The 18,735-nt window shown below is 41.4% G+C and overlaps 1 protein-coding gene across 3 annotated transcripts in view; it reads right to left on the reverse strand.

Annotated features, from left to right (window-relative positions):
• The window catches only part of MAP7D1 (MAP7 domain containing 1), a 162,145-nt gene extending 149,996 nt beyond the window's left edge, over nt 1–12,149 (reverse strand). For all 3 annotated transcript variants that reach the window (XM_060784576.2, XM_060784577.2, XM_060784574.2), the window contains exon 1: nt 11,601–12,149. In XM_060784576.2, coding sequence (XP_060640559.2) covers nt 11,601–11,670 — 70 coding nt within the window. In that variant the 5' untranslated portion in view covers nt 11,671–12,149. The remainder of the gene's footprint in view (nt 1–11,600) is intronic.
• Nucleotides 12,150–18,735: the final 6,586 nt, after the last annotated feature.

Below are 18,735 nucleotides of genomic sequence, written 5' to 3' on the forward strand. Positions count from 1 at the left end.
TCCGGCCATGAAAGCCTTTGACAATACAGTGATCGGAATGCTCTCATATATATGTGTGTGTGTGTGTGTGTGTGTGTGTGTGTGTGATTTTGCTATTGTTATGAATCGTAATGTCAATATCTGATATGTAGGATATATTTTCATTCAGTGGACCAAATTTGGCACAAATACCTGATATGCCCAGATTTGAATACTGGTGTGTGTGTGTGTGGGGGGGGGGGGGGGGGATTGATTATACACACACACACACACACACACACACACTTCTTAAATAAGTTGCAACAATTTATTCTTAAATAAGTTGCGAGATCTCTCTGCATTATTTTACAGGGGGAAAATCTATCTATCTATCTATCTATCTATCTATCTATCTATCTATATGGGTTGCCCCCTGTAAAATAATGCAGGGAGATCTTGCAACTTATTTAAGAAGTATATTTTCATTCAGTGGACCAAATTTGGCACAAATACCTGATATGCCCAAATTTGAATGAATGAATGAATATATATATGTGTGTTTTCCCCCTGTAAAATAATGCACTGAGATCTTGCAACTTATTTAAGAAGTAAATTGTTGCACTTGGAGGCTACTAAAAATCTTGATTCACCTTTCTTTTGCCTCCCCCCCCCCCCAAAAAAAAAAAGACTGTGTGGGTCTGGAAGGACAAGACACTGTATGACAGCGTTTCTCAACCTGGGGGTCAGGACCCCGGGGGGGGGGGGTCACGAGGGGGGTGTCAGAGGACTCCCAGATGTAAAGGTCTATTTTCCCCAAACTCCACCAGTGTTCACCTCTGGGGATATTGAGTATTCATACCATGTTTGGTCCAGAGGCCAGAGACATCATTGTTTGAGTCCATAGTACTCTCTGGATGAAAGGGAACTACAATTCCAAGACTCAAGGTCAATGCCCACCAAACCCTTCCAGTATTTTCTCTCGGTTATGGGAGTTCTGTGTGCCAAGATTGGTTCAATTCCATCATTGATGGAGCTCAGAATGCGCTTTGATTGTAGGTGAACAATCAATCCCAGCAACTACAAGTCCCAAATGTCAAGGTCTATTTTCCCCAAATTCCATCAGTGTTCACATCTGGGCATATTGAGTATTCATGCCAAGTTTGGTCCAGATCCATCATTGTTTGAGTCCAGTGCTCTCTGGATGTAGGTGAACTACAACTCCCAAACTCAAGGTCAATGCCCACCAAACAGTTTCAGTATTTTCTGTTGGTCATGGGAGTTCTGTGTGCCAAGTTTGGTTCAATTCTATTGGTGGAGTTCAAAATTCTCTTTGATTGTAAGTGAACTATAAATCCCAGCAACTACAACTCCCAAGTGACAAAATCGACCCCCCCACAACCCCACCAGTATTCAAATTTGGGCACATCAGGTATTTGTGCCAAATTTGGTCCACTGAATGGAAATACATCCTACATATCAGATATTGACAGTACGATTCATAACAGTAGCAAAATCACAGTTATGAAGTAGCAACGAAAATAATGTTATGGTTGGGGGTCACCACAACATGAAGAACTGTATTAAGGGGTCGTGGCATTAGGAAGGTTGAGAAACACTGATCTACACTGTAGGATTAATGCAGTTTGACACCAATTGAACTGCCATGGCTCAAGGCTATGGAATCCTGGGAGATGTAGTTTGGGGAAGTAACTGCACTCTTCAGCAGGGAAGGCTAAAAAACCTTGCAAAACTACATCTCCCAGGAGCCCCCGGTGGCACAGTGGGTTAAACCCCTGTGCCGGCAGGACTGAAGACCAACAGGTCGCCGATTCGAATCTGGGGAGAGGCGGATGAGCTCCCTCTATCAGCTCCAGCTCCTCATGCGGGGACATGAAAGAAGCCTCCCACAAGGATGATAAAAACATCAAATCATCTGGGCGTCCCCTGGGCAACGTCCTTGCAGACGGCCAATTCTCTCAATCCAGAAGCAACTTGCAGTTTCTCAAGTCGCTCCTGACACGATAAAAACAAATCTCCCAGGATTCCATAACATGGAGCCATGGCATTTCTACTGCACTCAAACTGTATTAATTCTACATTGTAGATGCACCTCCAACTTGCCCAAAGTTCACCCATGACCAAGCTAGGATCCGAACCTAGCTCTCCACGTCTATCGAGGTCACGACACTTGAGTAAAGGAGATCAGAATCAAGATCCAGTTAAGCCTGAGGCAAACAGGAATAAAAGCCCGAATGCCTCTGAGTATATGCAAAAACAAACAGAAAGTAATTTTGCAGATTAACGGTTTCCAAATCAATGGCAAGAGCTGCCCAGAAATCCATGCAACTCAAACAACTGTCCTATTTTTAGAAGTGTACCATCAAGTTTTCAAAGGAACTTTCAAACCCCAAATGCCACGTGATTTGAAGCAAACAGGGGTTTTTGAAGAACTCTTCCACAAAAACAAAACCTCAAAACTAAACAGAGGTCTTGAAAGGAAGGAAATGCAAAAGAGAAGAAGAACCTCCCATGCATTTTCCTTGCACAAAAAAGACTGGCTGACCCTTCCCATCGTAACAAGTTTGTGCATTAAACAATAGTCAGGATACGAAATAGTAAATTGGACTTCAATACATCAGTTGGAAGCCTCTCCCTACAGCAACAATATAGTAATATATAATACTAATATTATAATACACACACACACACACACACATATATATATGGTATATAATTGTGATATTATTATTATTATTATTATTATTTGTTGTGTCAGGAGTGACTTGAGAAACTGGAAGTTACTTCTAGTGTGAGAGAACTGGCCGTCTGCAAGGACGTTGCCCAGGAGACGCCTGGATGTTTTCATGTTTTACCATCCTTGTGGGAAGCTTCTCTCATGTCCCTGTATGGGGAGCTGGAGCTGACAGAGGGAGCTCATCCACGTTCTCCCCGGATTCGAACCTGTGACCTGTCAGTCTTCAGTCCTGCCAGCACAGGGGTTTAACCCACTGAGCAACCGAGGGCTCGTATAATAATATTATAATGTAATACAATATATACTAATTCTAATGTAATACAATATAAACTATATAAATAAAAATGTAATGTTCGTTTGTGGGATTAACAGAACTCAAAAACCACTGGGGGGGATTGACACCAAATCTGGACACAAAACACCTAACAACCCAATGTATGTCCTTCACTCATAAAAACACTGAAAAACACAGCAGAAGGGACTTTAAAAGTCCTCAAAATGATGAAAAGCTAAATGATAATACAGAAAAAAGGGAAGAAAAATGGGGGGAAGGGGAGAAAAAAAGAAAGAAAGAAAGAAAAGAAAAGAAAAGAAAAGAAAAGGAGGGAGGGAGGGAGGGAAAGAAGGCAAGGGAGAAGGAAGCATGGAAGCAAAGGAAGAAAGGAAAGAGGTAGAGAAGGAAGAAAGGAGAGAAAGAGGGAGGGAAAGAAAAAGGGGGAAGGAAGGAAAGTTAGAGAAGGAAGGAAGGAGAGAAGGAAAGAAAAAGGGAAAGAGGGAAGGAAAGAGGGAGTGAAGGAAGGGGGAAGATATAGAGAAAGAGGGAGGGAAGGAAAGAGAGACAGCAGAAGAGAAAGAAAACGGGGGAAGGAAGGAAAGTTAGAGAAGGAAGGAAGGAGAGAAGGAAAGAAAAAGGGAAAGAGGGAAGGAAAGAGGGAGTGAAGGAAGGGGGGAAGATATAGAGAAAGAGGGAGGGAAGGAAAGAGAGACAGCAGACAAGAAAGAAAAAGGGGGAAGGAAGGAAAGAGATAGAGAAGGAAGAAGAGAAGGAAAGATGGGAAGGAAGGAGGGAAAGAAGGAGAGAAAGAGGTAAGGTTGGCCACAGCAACGAGTGGCGGGTACAGCTAGTATTAGTAATAATATTGTAGTATTGTGGTATAGTACAATATAGTAATATATAATACTATGCTATGCTATACTATGCTAATAATATAAAATACTGTATATATATGATATATAATATTGATAGCATTCTAATGTAATACAATTTAATACTAATAATAATACAACATAATAATTGTATATTGCATGTAATATTACTAATAATATTGCAGTATAGTGGTATAGTTCAACATAATAATATATAATACTATCCTATGCTATACTATGCTAATATAATATACTGTGTGTGTGTGTATGTATATATATATATATATATAATATTGATAATATTCTAATGTAATACAATATAATACTAATAATAATACAATATAGTATTTGTATATTACATGTAATGTTACTAATAATATTGCAGTATAGTGGTATAGTTCAATATAGTAATATATAATACTATCCTATGCTATCCTATGCTATGCTAATATAATATACTATATATATATATATCGTATAAAATATTGATAATATTCTAATGTAATACAATATAATACGAATAATAATACAATATAGTAATTGTATATTACATGTAATATTACTAATAATATTGCAGTATAGTGGTATAGTTCAATATAGTAATATATAATACTATCCTATGCTATCCTATGCTATGCTAATATAATATACTATATATATATATATCGTATATAATATTGATAATATTCTGTCTGCTGGAGCTAGGTGTGAATGTTTCAACTGACCACCTTGATTAGCATTTGATTGCCTGGCAGTGCCTGGAGCAATCTTTTGTTGAGAGGTGATTAGATGTCCTTGTTTGTTTCCTCTCTGTTGTTGTGCTGTTCTAATTTGATTAGCAATCAAATGCTAATCAAGGTGATCAGCTGAAACATTCACACCTAGCTCCAGCAGACAAGAGTCCTTTGTCTCACCCTGGTCATTCCACAGATATATAAACCCTTTTTCCTAGTTCCAACAGACCTAACTACCTCTGAGGATGCTTGCCGTAGATGCAGGCAAAACGTCAGGAGAGAATGCCTCTAGAACACGGCCATATAGCCCGAAAAAACCTACAACAACCCATATTTCCCTTTGCAAAAAATCCCAAAAGGAAGACAAGAGTGGAACATGGGGTCCGCTGAGCCTTTTTGTCCATCCTTGCAATGGGATTTATCTTGCCATCTTATTTTTTCCACATTTCCAAGCAGGGCGGATGGGACTTGGAGTGCATCTACTACACTGTAGAACGAAGGCTGTTTGGCTTTAGTTAAACGGCCATGGCTCCATAATATGAAATTGCAGTTCGACAAGGTTTCCTCTGCCAAAGAAGGTCAGAGCCCCGTCAAACTCCAACTCTTAGGGATCCATAGCACTCTGCCACGGCAGCTCGAGTGGCGTCAAACCGCATTAATTCCACAGTGCAGATGCCCTGCTCGGGTTGGTGACACATGACACATACACAAGCCACAAGGTCAGGAGAATAGGGGCAGCTGGTTGTCCCCAATGGTCACATGCCCCCAAAGCAGCAGCTGTTGGAAGATGCCACTTTGGGGTTGGGTGAGAGGAGGAGAACCAAAAGGGGAGTGATGTATAAACCCAAACTTTTCAAACCTGAAGGAAGGCAAAAGGAGTGGATTAACTTAAAGGAAAGGGGAAAAAATCCACAAATGCCTCTCCACTATCATAGTTGGAAGAGACCTCATGGGCCATCCAGTCCAACCCCCTGCCAAGAAGCAGGAATATTGCATTCAAATCACCCCTGACAGATGGCCATCCAGCCTCTGTTTAAACGCTTCCAAAGAAGGAGCCTCCACCACACTCCGAGGCAGAGAGTTCCACTGCTGAACGGCTCTCATCACCTTACCTATCACTTTACATCACTTTACCTATGGGAAACTGGGATTCATAGTTTGGTGAGAACATGGCGGGCAACACTGTAATCATAATAGTTCAATGCTATAGAATCTTAGGATTCATAGTTTGGTGAAGCTATGGCAGACATCACTGTAACCATCATGGCTCAATATAATGAAATCTTGGGATTCATAGTTTGGTGAGACCGTGACAGGAATAACTTTAGCCATCAGGCCTCACTGCTATGAAATCTTGGGATATGTAGTTCGATGAGACCCTGAGAGCAATCATGTTGTTAATAATAATAATAATAACAACAACAACAACAACAACAGACCAAAATCTCCCTCCCAAAGGAACTCAGGGCTAAATGCTATGGGCTTAATGCTATGGGATCCTGGGATCTGCAGTTCAGTGAGGCCTTAGCAAGCATCACTTTAGCTATCAGGGGGCAATGCTATAGGATCCTGGGATTTGCAGTGCAGTGAGGCCTTAGCAAGAATCACTTTAGCTATCAGGGGCCAATGCTATGGGATCCTGGGATCTGCAGTTCAGTGAGGCCTTAGCAAGCATCACTTTAGCTATCAGGGGCCAATGCTATGGGATCCTGGGATCTGCAGTTCAGTGAGGCCTTAGCAAGCATCACTTTAGCAATCAGGGGCCAATGCTATGGGATCCTGGGATCTGCAGTTCAGTGAGGCCTTAGCAAGCATCACTTTAGCAATCAGGGGCCAATGCTATGGGGTCCTGGGATTTGTAGTTCAGCGAGGCCTTAGCAAGCATCACTTTAGCTATCAGGGGGCAATGCTATAGGATCCTGGGATTTGTAGTTCAGTGAGGCCTTAGCAAGCATCACTTTAGCTATCAGGGGCCAATACTATGGTATCCTGGGATCTGCAGTTCAGTGAGGCTTTAGCAAGCATCACTTTAGCTATCAGGGGCCAATGCTATGGGATCCTGGGATCTGCAGTTCAGTGAGGCTTTAGCAAGCATCACTTTAGCTATCAGGGGCCAATGCTATGGGATCCTGGGATCTGCAGTTCAGTGAGGCCTTAGCAAGCATCACTTTCGCTATCAGGGGCCAATGCTATGGGATCCTGGGATTTGCAGTTCAGTGAGGCCTTAGCAAGCATCACTTTAGCTATCAGGGGCCAATGCTATGGGATCCTGGGATTTATAGTTCAGTGAGGCCTTAGCAAGCATCACTTTAGCTATCAGGGGCCAATGCTATGGGATCCTGGGATTTGTAGTTCAGCGAAGCCTTAGCAAGCATCACTTTAGCTATCAGGCGCCAATGCTATGGGATCCTGGGATCTGCAGTTCAGTGAGGCCTTAGCAAGCATCACTTTAGCTACCAGGGGCCAATGCTATGGGATCTTGGGATTTGTAGTTCAGTGAGGCCTTAGCAAGCATCACTTTAGCTATCAGGGGCCAATGCTATGGGATCCTGGGATTTGTAGTTCAGTGAGGCCTTAGCAAGCATCACTTTAGCTATCAGGGGGCAATGCTATAGGATCCTGGGATTTGTAGTTCAGTGAGGCCTTAGCAAGCATCACTTTAGCTATCGGGGCCAATGCTATGGGATCCTGGGATCTGCAGTTCAGTGAGGCCTTAGCAAGCATCACTTTAGCTACCAGGGGCCAATGCTATGGGATCCTGGGATTGGTAGTTCAGTGAGGCCTTGGCAGACATAACTTTCAAAGTTATGAAATCATGGGATTTTTAGTTCAGGGAGGCCATGGCAGGCATCACTTTAGCCATCAGAGCTCAATGCAGTGAAATCTTGGGATTTGTAGTTTGGTGAGGCCATGGCAGGCATCCCATTAACCATCAGGGCTGAATGGTGTGGGATCCTGCAATGTGTGGTTTGGCGAGGCCATAGCACACCTTGTCAAACTACAACAACCAGGATGCCATAACACTGAGCCATGGCATTAATTCTACAAAGTAGACCAGGCATGGGCAAACTTGGGACCTCCAGGTGTTTTGGACTCCAACTCCCACAATTCCTAACAGCCTACTGGCTTGCCCATGCCTGGTGTAGAAGCAGCCCAAGCTTAAAGAAAATCAATGCCTTCCTTTGCATGACATAAACCCATCTTTCATTGCATGGAAACGCGAGGCCACACAAATACAGGTGGCACCAAACAGTGCCACCCCTCTTTTACATCACATCAATTCATCTTCAATCCTGTGATTCTTTTGGAAAAATCCCTTCACTTCCAAGTCTGAGAGTGACACACACTCAACACAATGCCCGAGCGATGAGTTCATGCTTTCTTTCTTTCTTTTAAGAGGTGGAAAAAAAGAGAAAAGCTGCCCTTAAACTCACATTAAAAGACCCTGAGATCTGCAGAGAAAGAAGGATCCTATAGAGCGGCATTTCTCGCATTTCTCAACCAGGGGGTCGGGACCCCTGGGGTGGGGGATTGTGAGGAGGTGTCAGAGGGATCGTCAAATATCATCAGAAAACACAGCATTTTCTGTTGGTCATGGATGTTCTCTGTGGGATGTTTGGTCCAATTCTATCGTTGGTGGGGTTCGGAATGCTCTTTGATTGTAGGTGAACTATAAATCTCAGCAACTACAACTCAAATGAAAAACCCAACCCCGCCAGTACTCAAATATGGGCGTTTTGGGTATTTGTGCCAAATTTGGTCCAGTGAATGAAAATACATCCTGCACATTAGATATTTACATTAGGATTCAAAACAGTTAGAGAGTAGCAATGAAAATAATGTAACAGTTATGGTTCCACAACATGAGGAACTGTACTAAGGGGGTGGGGGCCTTAAGAAGGTTGAGAACCATTGAGTGCTCAGGGCAATGAAAATAATTTTATAGTTGGGGGTCACCACAACATGAGGAACTGTATTAAGGGGACAGGACTTAAGACGTTTGAGAACCACTGGCCTAGAGCTTTGGGGTGGGTGGGTGTTCAGGGCAACGAAACATAATTTTACTGTTGGGGGTCACCCCAACATGAGAAACTGTATTAAGGAGACAGGCTTTTAGAAGGTTGAGAACCACTGCCCTAGGGCTTTGGGGTGGGTGGGTGTTCGGGGCAAGTGGGTGTTTGGGGCAACAAAAATAATTTTATGGTTGAGGGTCACCACAACATGAGGAACTGTATTAAAGAGATGGGCCTTAGGATGGTTGAGAACCACTAGCCTAGGGCTTTGGGGTGGGTGGGTGTTTGGGGCGAGTGGGTGTTTGGGGCAATGAAAAGAATTTTACGGTTGGGGGTCACCACAACATGAGGCACTGTATTAAAGAGATGGGCCTTAGGATGGTTGAGAACCACTAGCCTAGGGCTTTGGGGTGGGTGGGTGTGGTCGGGGCAACGAAAATAATTTTATGATTGGGGGTCACCACAACATGAGGAACTGTATTAGGGGATCGCGGCATTAGGAAGGTTGAGAACCACTGGCCTATAGCTTTGGGGTGGGTGGACATTCAGGGCAACAAAAATAATTTAACGGTTGGGGGGGGGATCACCACAACATGAGGAACTGTTTTAAGGAGACAGACCTTAAGAAGGTTGAGAGCCACTCATCTAGAGCTTTGGGCTGGGTGGGTGTTCGGGGCAACGAAAATAATTTTATGGTTGGGGGCAGGCATGTAGCCAGGGGAGGGGCTTGAGGGGCTTCAGCCCCCCCCCCCGAAATTCTCATGGTGGTCCACGAAAAGGCCTTACTGGTACATTATTTAAACTGTTATATTATTCATATCATGATCTGCATTTTGCATTTGTTGATCGCCGTTCTCAGCCCTAGGGCGATCTGATCCCATATGCATGGGGGTATTGGGGTAACGATACAAAAGGTTTGCTAGGGTAGACCCTCTTTCACTCAGACTCAGCCCCCCTCCCCCCGAATCAAAATCCTGGCCACGGGCCTGGGTTGGGGGTCACCACAGCATGAGGAACTGTATTAAGGGATTGTGGCATTAGGAAGGTTGAGAACTACTGGCCTCGAGATTTGGGGTGGGTGGGTGTTCGGGTCAATGAAATATTGTTATGGTTGGGGTCCCCACAACATGAGGAACTGTATTAAGGGATCGTGGCATTAGGAAGGTTGAGCTTTGGGGTGGGTGTTCGGGTCAATGAAATATTGTTATGGTTGGGGTTACCACAACCTGAAGAACTGTATTAAGGAGACAGACCTTAAGAAGGTGGAGAATCACTGGCCTCGAGCTTTAGGTTGGGTGGGTGTTTGGGGCAATGAAAATAATTGTATGGTTGGGGGTCACCACAACATGAGGAACTGTATTAAGGGATCGTGGCATTAGGAAGGTTGAGCTTTGGGGTGGGTGTTCGGGGCAATGAAATATTGTTATGGTTGGGGTCCCCACAACATGAGGAACTGTATTAAGGGATCGTGGCATTAGGAAGGTTGAGCTTTGGGGTGGGTGTTCGGATCAATGAAATATTGTTATGGTTGGGGGTCACCACAACATGAGGAACTGTATTACGGGATCGTGGCATTAGGAAGGTTGAGAACCACTGGCCTCGAGTTTTAGGTTGGGTAGGTGTTCGAGGCAATGAAAATAATTGCATAGTTGGGGTTACCACAACCTGAAGAACTGTATTAAGGAGACGGACCTTAAGAAGGTGGAGAATCACTGGCCTCGAGCTTTAGGTTGGGTGGGTGTTCGGGGCAATGAAAATAATTGTATGGTTGGGGGTCACCACAACATGAGTAACTGTATTAACCACAACATGAGGAACTGTATTAAGGGATCGTGGCATTAGGAAGGTTGAGAACCACTGGCCTCGAGCTTTGGGGTGGGTGGGTGTTCGGGTCAATGTAATATTGTTATGGTTGGGGGTCACCACAACATGTGGAACTGTATTAAGGGATCGTGGCATTAGGAAGGTTGAGCTTTGGGGTGGGTGTTCAGGGCAATGAAATATTGTTATGGTTGGGGTCCCTACAACATGAGGAACTGTATTAAGCGATCGTGGCATTAGGAAGGTTGAGAACCACTGGTCTAGAGCTTTAGGGTGGGTGGGTGTTCGGGTCAATGAAATATAGTTATGGTTGGGGATCACCACAACATGAGGAACTGTATCAAGGGATCGTTGCATTAGGAAGGTTGAGAACCACTAGCCTAGAGGTTTGGGGTGGGTGTTCGGGGCAACAACAACGTTATGGTTGGGGTTACCACAACCTGAGGAACTGTATTAAGGAGATGGACTTTAAGAAGATTTAGAATCACTGGCCTCGAGCTTTGGGGTGGGTGGGTGTTCAGATCAATGAAATATTGTTATGGTTGGGGGTCACCACAGCATGAGGAACTGTATTAAGGGATCGTGGCATTAGGAAGGTTGAGCTTTGGGGTGGGTGTTCGGGTCAATGAAACATTGTTATAGTTGGGGTCCCCACAACATGAGGAACTGTATTACGGGATCGTGGCATTAGGAAGGTTGAGCTTTGGGGTGGGTGTTCGGGGCAATGAAATATTGTTATGGTTGGGGTTACCACAATCTGAAGAATTGTATTAAGGAGACGGACCTTAAGAAGGTGGAGAATCACTGGCCTCGAGCTTTAGGTTGGGTGGGTGTTCGGGGCAATGAAACATTGTTATGGTTGGGGGTCCCCACAACATGAGGAACTGTATTAAGGGATCGTGGCATTAGGAAGGTTAATAACCACTGGCCTAGAGCTTTGGGATGGGTGGATGTTCGGGTCAATGAAATATAGTTATGGTTGGGGTCCCCACAACACGAAGAACTGCATTAAGGAGAAGCTTGAGAACCACTGCAATAGACAACATCTGAATGCCTTCCTAGAGAGAATGCCTGCCTATCTAGCAATGCCCTCTCTTCTTCAATAGGCAGCAATCTGCAGCATCCCCTTCCTTATTCTCCATCCCTTTTTGGTAAAAGAGAGTAAATATTTACCTCGATGCTCATCCTCAGGCTGTTGCTTCGTCGTCAAGGCTTTCACTGGCTCTTCTTCCCTTTTCTCCATGGTTTTTTAAAATATATATATTTATATTTAGTGGTTTGTTTTGTTTTCTTTGCAAAGGAAGATGGGGAAAAATAGGATTTTTTTAAAATCCACCTAAATATTATTTAAAAATAAATCAAAACAGAAAGGGGGGAAAAAAAGATCAAAATATGTCAAAAATCAGAGTCTTTTCTCTTGGTTCATCCCTCTATAGAAGGTGATCAAAGGAGGGAGGCAGCTGAGCCTCCCTCCCAATGGAAACTCAAAAATGCCTTTGTAGATTGGTCCTGGATGCAGCTGGGATCCCAAAAAGAATGGCCAAAAAGACTTCCCAACCCGGGAAGATGGAAGCAAAGGAGGATTTAGTATATATTTATATATCTGCCCCTCCTTTTTGGCTTTTGGAGTCCAATTGCAGCAGCTGATGTTGCAAAGAGCAGCCAGTCCCAACTATTGTAGAGCCTCTGCCCAGTCTGGCCTCTCAATCCGGACGGTACCATTGTCCAAAGAGGGGGAGCCGGGGAGGTCCCGTTTACCCCCAAAGACCCTTTGGGAATGGATTTTCTTTCCTTTTTCACTCCTCCATATCTTAGTGCCGTGTTTATTTACCCATCTAGGAACAAATGCGAAATGGGGAGGTTTTCTAAACAGCCCATTTGGCTTCCTTCGCCACAGGCGGGCTCCCCCCATTTCCGTCCCTCCTCTTGGTCTCGCCCGCGAACATGTTGAGACTATGTTGGGAAAGTTGGATTCTTCGCCTGAGCAGCTGAAAGGGTGACTCATGGAGGGAAAGAAAGGAAGGAAGAAAGAAAGAAAAAGAAGGGGGGGAGGCTTCGGAAATGAATGGGGAGTAGGGGGTGAAGGGCTGCCACGCTCCTGCCTTTCTTATCATGGCGGTTTGGGGGTCTATTATCCTTTAATTTTCATGGATTTGTTTAGTATAAGAATGCAAAACATACTTAAGAAAGGAGAGAAAAGAGAGAAAAGAGAGAAAATGAGGGAGGAAGGAAGAGAAAGAAGAAAAATAGGCAAAAATGTAACACACACATATTCATATACATTAACTATATATGTATAGTAAATGTACACCACATCCATTCATATACTATATTCATATATATTTACTATATATGTATAGTAATGTATAGTACATTCATTCATGTACTATATTCATATACATTTACTATATATGTATATAGTAAATGTATAGCACATCCACTCATATACTATATTCATATATATTTATTATATATGTATAGTAATGTATAGTACATTCATTCATGTACTATATTCGTATACATTTACTCTATAGGTATAGTAATGTATAGCACATTCATATACTATATTCATATATATTTATTATATATGTATAGTAATGTATAGTACATTCATTCATGTACTATATTCATATACATTTACTATATATGTATATAGTAAATGTATAGCACATCCATTCATATACTATATTCATATATATTTACTATATATGTGTACTAATGTATAGTACATTCATTCATGTACTATATTTATATACATTTACTATATATGTATAGTAATGTATAGTACATTCATTCATGTACTATATTCATATACATTTACTCTATAGGTTTAGTAATGTATAGCACATTCATATACCATAATGTATAGCACATCCATATACTATATTCATATACATCATTTACATATATAGTACTATACATTTACTATATGTGTGTAGCAATGTATAGCACATTCATATACCATATATATTCATATACTATATATATCCATATACATACATTGATTATATATGTATAGCACATTCATATACTATATAGCCATATACATTTACTATATTTGTATAGCACATTCATTCATGTACTATATATCCATATATATTTACTATATATGTATGGTAATGTATAGCACATTCATGTAGTATATATAAATATCCATATAATTTACTATATATGTATAGTAATGTACAGCACATTCATTCATGTTCTATATATCCATATATATTTACTATATATGTATAGTAATGTATAGCACATTCATGTAGTATATATATATATATATATATACATATATATACATATACATTTACTATATATGTATAGTAATGTACAGCACATTCATTCATGTTCTATATATCCATATATATTTACTATATATGTATAGTAATGTATAGCACATTCATGTAGTATAACACATTCATTCATGTACTATATGCATATACATTTACTATATATATTTATATACTGTATATTCATATATATTTACTAGATATGTATAGTAAATTCATCCATATTTATATATATATCCATATATGTATAGCACATTCATTCATTCATACACTATAGATATTCATAATTAACCATATGTGTATAATGTCTAGTACATTCATTTATATACTATGTATATTCATTTGCATTAGTATAATACATTCATTAGTGTACTATATATAGTCATATATATATATAGAGAGAGAGAGAGATGTATAGCATTCATATATATATATATTCTTATATATTTACTATGTGTATAGTAATGCATAATACATTCATTCATATACTAGATATTCATACATGTTTACTATATGTGTATAGTAATACATAGTACATTTATTCATATATTCACATATATTTACTATATATATTCATATACTATATATATTCATATTCCTTAACTAGATAAGTATAGTAATATATAGTACATTCATCCATATATAGATATATATCCATATATATATAGTACATTCATATACTATACATATTCATATACATTTACCATATATGTATAATGTCTAGTACATTCATTTATATACAATATATTCATATACATTTGTATAGTACATTCATTAATATACTATATACATATATGTATTGTAATGTATAGCAAATTTATCCATATACTATATATATTCTTATACATTTACTATATATGTATAGTACATTCATCCATATTCATACTTTACTATATATGTATTGTAATGTATAGTAAATTCACTCAAATACTCTCTCTGTCTCTGTGTTAAATACACATGAATAGTAAATTTTCCAGAAAGAAAGAAAAAAAAAAACAGGAAAAGCTAAAAGGGAGAATTTGAAAGAAGACAAATATCCAAGTGTATACAATATAGTACTACTTGTATAAGTATACCATATATACATATGTATATGTATAGGACAGTAATGCAAAGCACAGTAAATATTCCAGAAAGAAAGAGAGAGAAAATAGGAAAAATGGGGATAAAAGAGAGGAAGGAAGAGAAAGAAGAAAACTATGTAAACATATTCAAAATTACGAGAGTTAGTATGTGTATATGTATGTGATCCAAAGTGGATCCAGGAATCCAAAGTGTACGAAATATTCCAGAAAATGAGAGAAGATAAGAGAAAGAAAGAAAAATGTAAACTTATATTTATCTGTGTAGTGCTGTGTGTATGAGTAGTACACATTGTATATAAATATGTTTGTATGTGTGTATCTATATGACTAATATACATCGTATACTTGTAAATATATTTGTATGTGTATATGAATAGTATACATTGTATACACATAAGTGGTGTATCTATATGGCTACTATACATTATATATACATATGTTTATATCTCTCAATATGACTAATATACATTGTATACACATATGTGTGTATCTATATGACTAGTACACATTGTATATACATATGTTTGTATGTATAATAATAACAATACTTTATTTATCACCCACCCTCTCTACCCAAAGGGACTCATGTATCTCATGTATCTCTCTATGACTAGTATACATTGTATATGCATATGTTTCTGTGTGTGTATCTCTCTCTCTATATATATATGACTAGTATACATTGTAAAAGATGATGCTGTCAAGGTGATGCATGCCATATGCCAGCAAATATGGAAAACAAGAATGGCCATCAGACTGGAAAAAATCAACTTATATCCCCATACCAAGAAAGGGAAATGCGAAAGACTGCTCAATCTTCCGTACAGTGGCCCTTATTTCTCATGCCAGTAAGGTAATGCTCCACATCCTGCAAGGAAGACTCCAGCAACACATGGAGCGAGAGTTGCCAGATGTTCAAGCTGGGTTCAGAAAAGGCAGAGGAACGAGAGACCAGATTGCCAATATCCGCTGGATAATGGAGAAAGGCAGGGAGTTTCAGAAAAACATCTATTTTTGCTTCATTGACTATTCTAAAGCCTTTGACTGTATGGATCATAATAAATTGTGGCAAGTTCTTGGAGGGATGGGCATCCCAAGCCACCTTGTCTCTCTCCTGAGGAATCTGTACAAGGACCAAGTAGCAACAGTCAGAACTGACCACGGAACAACAGACTGGTTCAAGATTGGGAAAGGCGTACGGCAAGGCTGCATCCTCTCACCCAACCTTTTTAACTTGTATGCAGAACACATCATGCGATGTGCGGGGCTTGATGAATGCAAAGCTGGGGTGAAAATTGCTGGAAGAAACATTAACAACCTCAGATATGCAGATGACACCACTCTGATGGCCGAAAGTGAGGAGGAGCTGAGGAGCCTTCTAATCAAGGTGGAAGAAGAAAGCGCAAAAGCTGGGTTGCAGCTAAACATAAAAAAAACCAAGATCATGGCAACAAGAATGATTGACAACTGGGAAATAGAGGGAGAAAACGTGGAGGCTGTGACAGACTTTGTATTTCTAGGCGCAAAGATTACTGCAGATGCAGACTGTGGCCAGGAAATCAGAAGACGCTTACTTCTTGGGAGGAGAGCAATGTCCAGTCTCGATAAAATAGTAAAGAGCAGAGACATCAGACTGGCAACAAAGATCCGCCTAGTCAAAGCCATGGTATTCCCTGTAGTAATCTACGGATGTGGGAGCTGGACCTTAGGGAAGGCTGAGCGAAGGAAGATAGATGCTTTTGAACTGTGGTGTTGGAGGAAAGTTCTGAGAGTGCCTTGGATTGCGAGAAGATCCAACCAGTCCATCCTCCAGGAAATAAAGCCCGACTGCTCACTGGAGGGAAGGATACTAGAGACAAAGTTGAAGTACTTTGGCCACATCATGAGGAGATAGCAAAGCCTAGAGAAGACAATTATGCTGGGGAAAGTGGAAGGCAAAAGGAAGAGGGGCTGACTAAGGGCAAGATGGATAAATGGCATCCTTGAAGTGACTGGACTGACCTTGAAGGAGCTGGGGGTGGTGACGGCCGACAGGGAGCTCTGTCGTGGACTGGTCCATGAGGTCATGAAGAGTCGGAGACGACTGAACGAATGAACAACAAATACATTGTATATACAGGTGAATACACACACACAATGTATACTATTCATTGCATATGCCTATGTGTGTATGAATAGTATAAGCATGGAAAGCATAGTAAGGAATAATAATAATATGTAAATACTTCACACACACACACATATCTATGAATAATACAAGAATGCAAAGCATTCTAAGGGGTGTTCGTTTTCCCTGACCCACTGCTATTTATCAGAGGTCACTGAAACTGTACGTGTGTAATGATATAAGTATCGGTTCTGTAGCAATTTACAACTCAGAACTGATAATGGTCTTGATTTTTCAGGTGCTGAAGTGGTGTGAGGTTTGAGAATGGACCCAGTGGAAGACATAGCAGTCCTCAAGTTCCTTTACTTGAAAGGCCGCACACCAAAGGAGACGTTCGATGAGATGAAAGAGTTTGATGGTAAGGATTCCCAGTCATATGATAGAGTCAAGAACTGGCGTTGTCAATTCAAATATGGTCAGGCTTTAGTGGAAACAGCTCAAATTCCAGGGCAACCCCACTCTGCTATAGATGAACACAACATCCAGCAAGTGTAGGTCACCATTTTGGAAAATTGCCACATAACCATTCGCCACTTAGCCCAAAATGTCAAGATGAGTGTGGGGTCCGTGGAAAAAATAATCCAAGACCATCTTCACATGCACAAGGTATCTGCTCGCTGGGTCCCCCGGCTGCTCACACCTTTCCAGAAGCAGGAATGAGTTGAATGCTCTCAGGCTCTATTGACGATGTGCCATGGAAACCAGATGGATCTTTTCAACAGACCAGTCACACAGGATGAAAGCTGGGTCCATCACTATGATCCTGAGAATAAAGTCCAGTCGATGCAATGGAAGCATCATGACTCACCACCTCCAAAGAAGGCACGTGCCCAACTCTCGGCAGGCAAGGTCTTCCTCACAGTATTTTGGGACCAGCACAGAGTAGTATAGATGGATTTCCTAGCAAAGGGGACCATGATCACTGAGGCACACTATGCTTCACTGGTATGGAAATTACTGAAGGCCATCAAAAAGAGGCAATGTGGCATGCTCACCAAAAGTGTCCACCTTCTGCAAGACAATGCACCAGTTCACAACTCACATGTTGCCCAAATGGAAGCATGCTCCTGTGGCTTTGAAATGCTACCGCATTCTCCTTATTCATCCCACCTCACACCATGGGATGATCACCTCTTTCCAACAATGAAGTTATTTTTGATGATGAGACTGATTTCTGAAGTCACAATGTGGCTTTTGAGCAACCTGTTGACTTCTACAAGCGAGATGTTTACAGTTGCTTAAAAAGAGGGAAGAACCTGTGTTGGACGGGGTTACACTTCCCCTGAAGCCACAGGTCCGCAGCTTGGGAGTCCTCCTGGACTCATCGCTCACGCTTGAGGCTCAGGCGTCGGCGGTGGCCAGGAGGGCTTTTGCACAACTGAGACTTGTGCACCAGCTGCGCCCGAACCTCGCTAAGGCTGATCTGACCGGGGTGGTCCGTGCCTTAGTCACCTCTAGACTGGATTACTGCAATGCGCTCTACGTGGGGCTGCCCTTGAAAACGGCTCGGAAATTCCAGTTGGTCCAACGGGCAGCAGCCAGGATGTTAACGGGGGCCCATTACAGAGAGAGGTCAACCCTTCTGTTTAAGGAGCTCCACTGGCTGCCGTTTATTTTCCGAGCCCAATTTAAGGTGCAGGTGCTTACCTACAAAGCCCTGAACGGTTTGGGACCACCCTACCTGCGTGACCGCATCACAGTCTACGAACCCACACGTTGGGTTCGTAGACTGTGTCATCAGGAGAGGCCCTGCTCGTGATCCTGCCCGC

The sequence above is a fragment of the Anolis sagrei genome, chromosome X, assembly GCF_037176765.1.
Source record: "Anolis sagrei isolate rAnoSag1 chromosome X, rAnoSag1.mat, whole genome shotgun sequence".
NCBI classification, from domain to species: Eukaryota; Metazoa; Chordata; class Lepidosauria; order Squamata; family Dactyloidae; genus Anolis; species Anolis sagrei.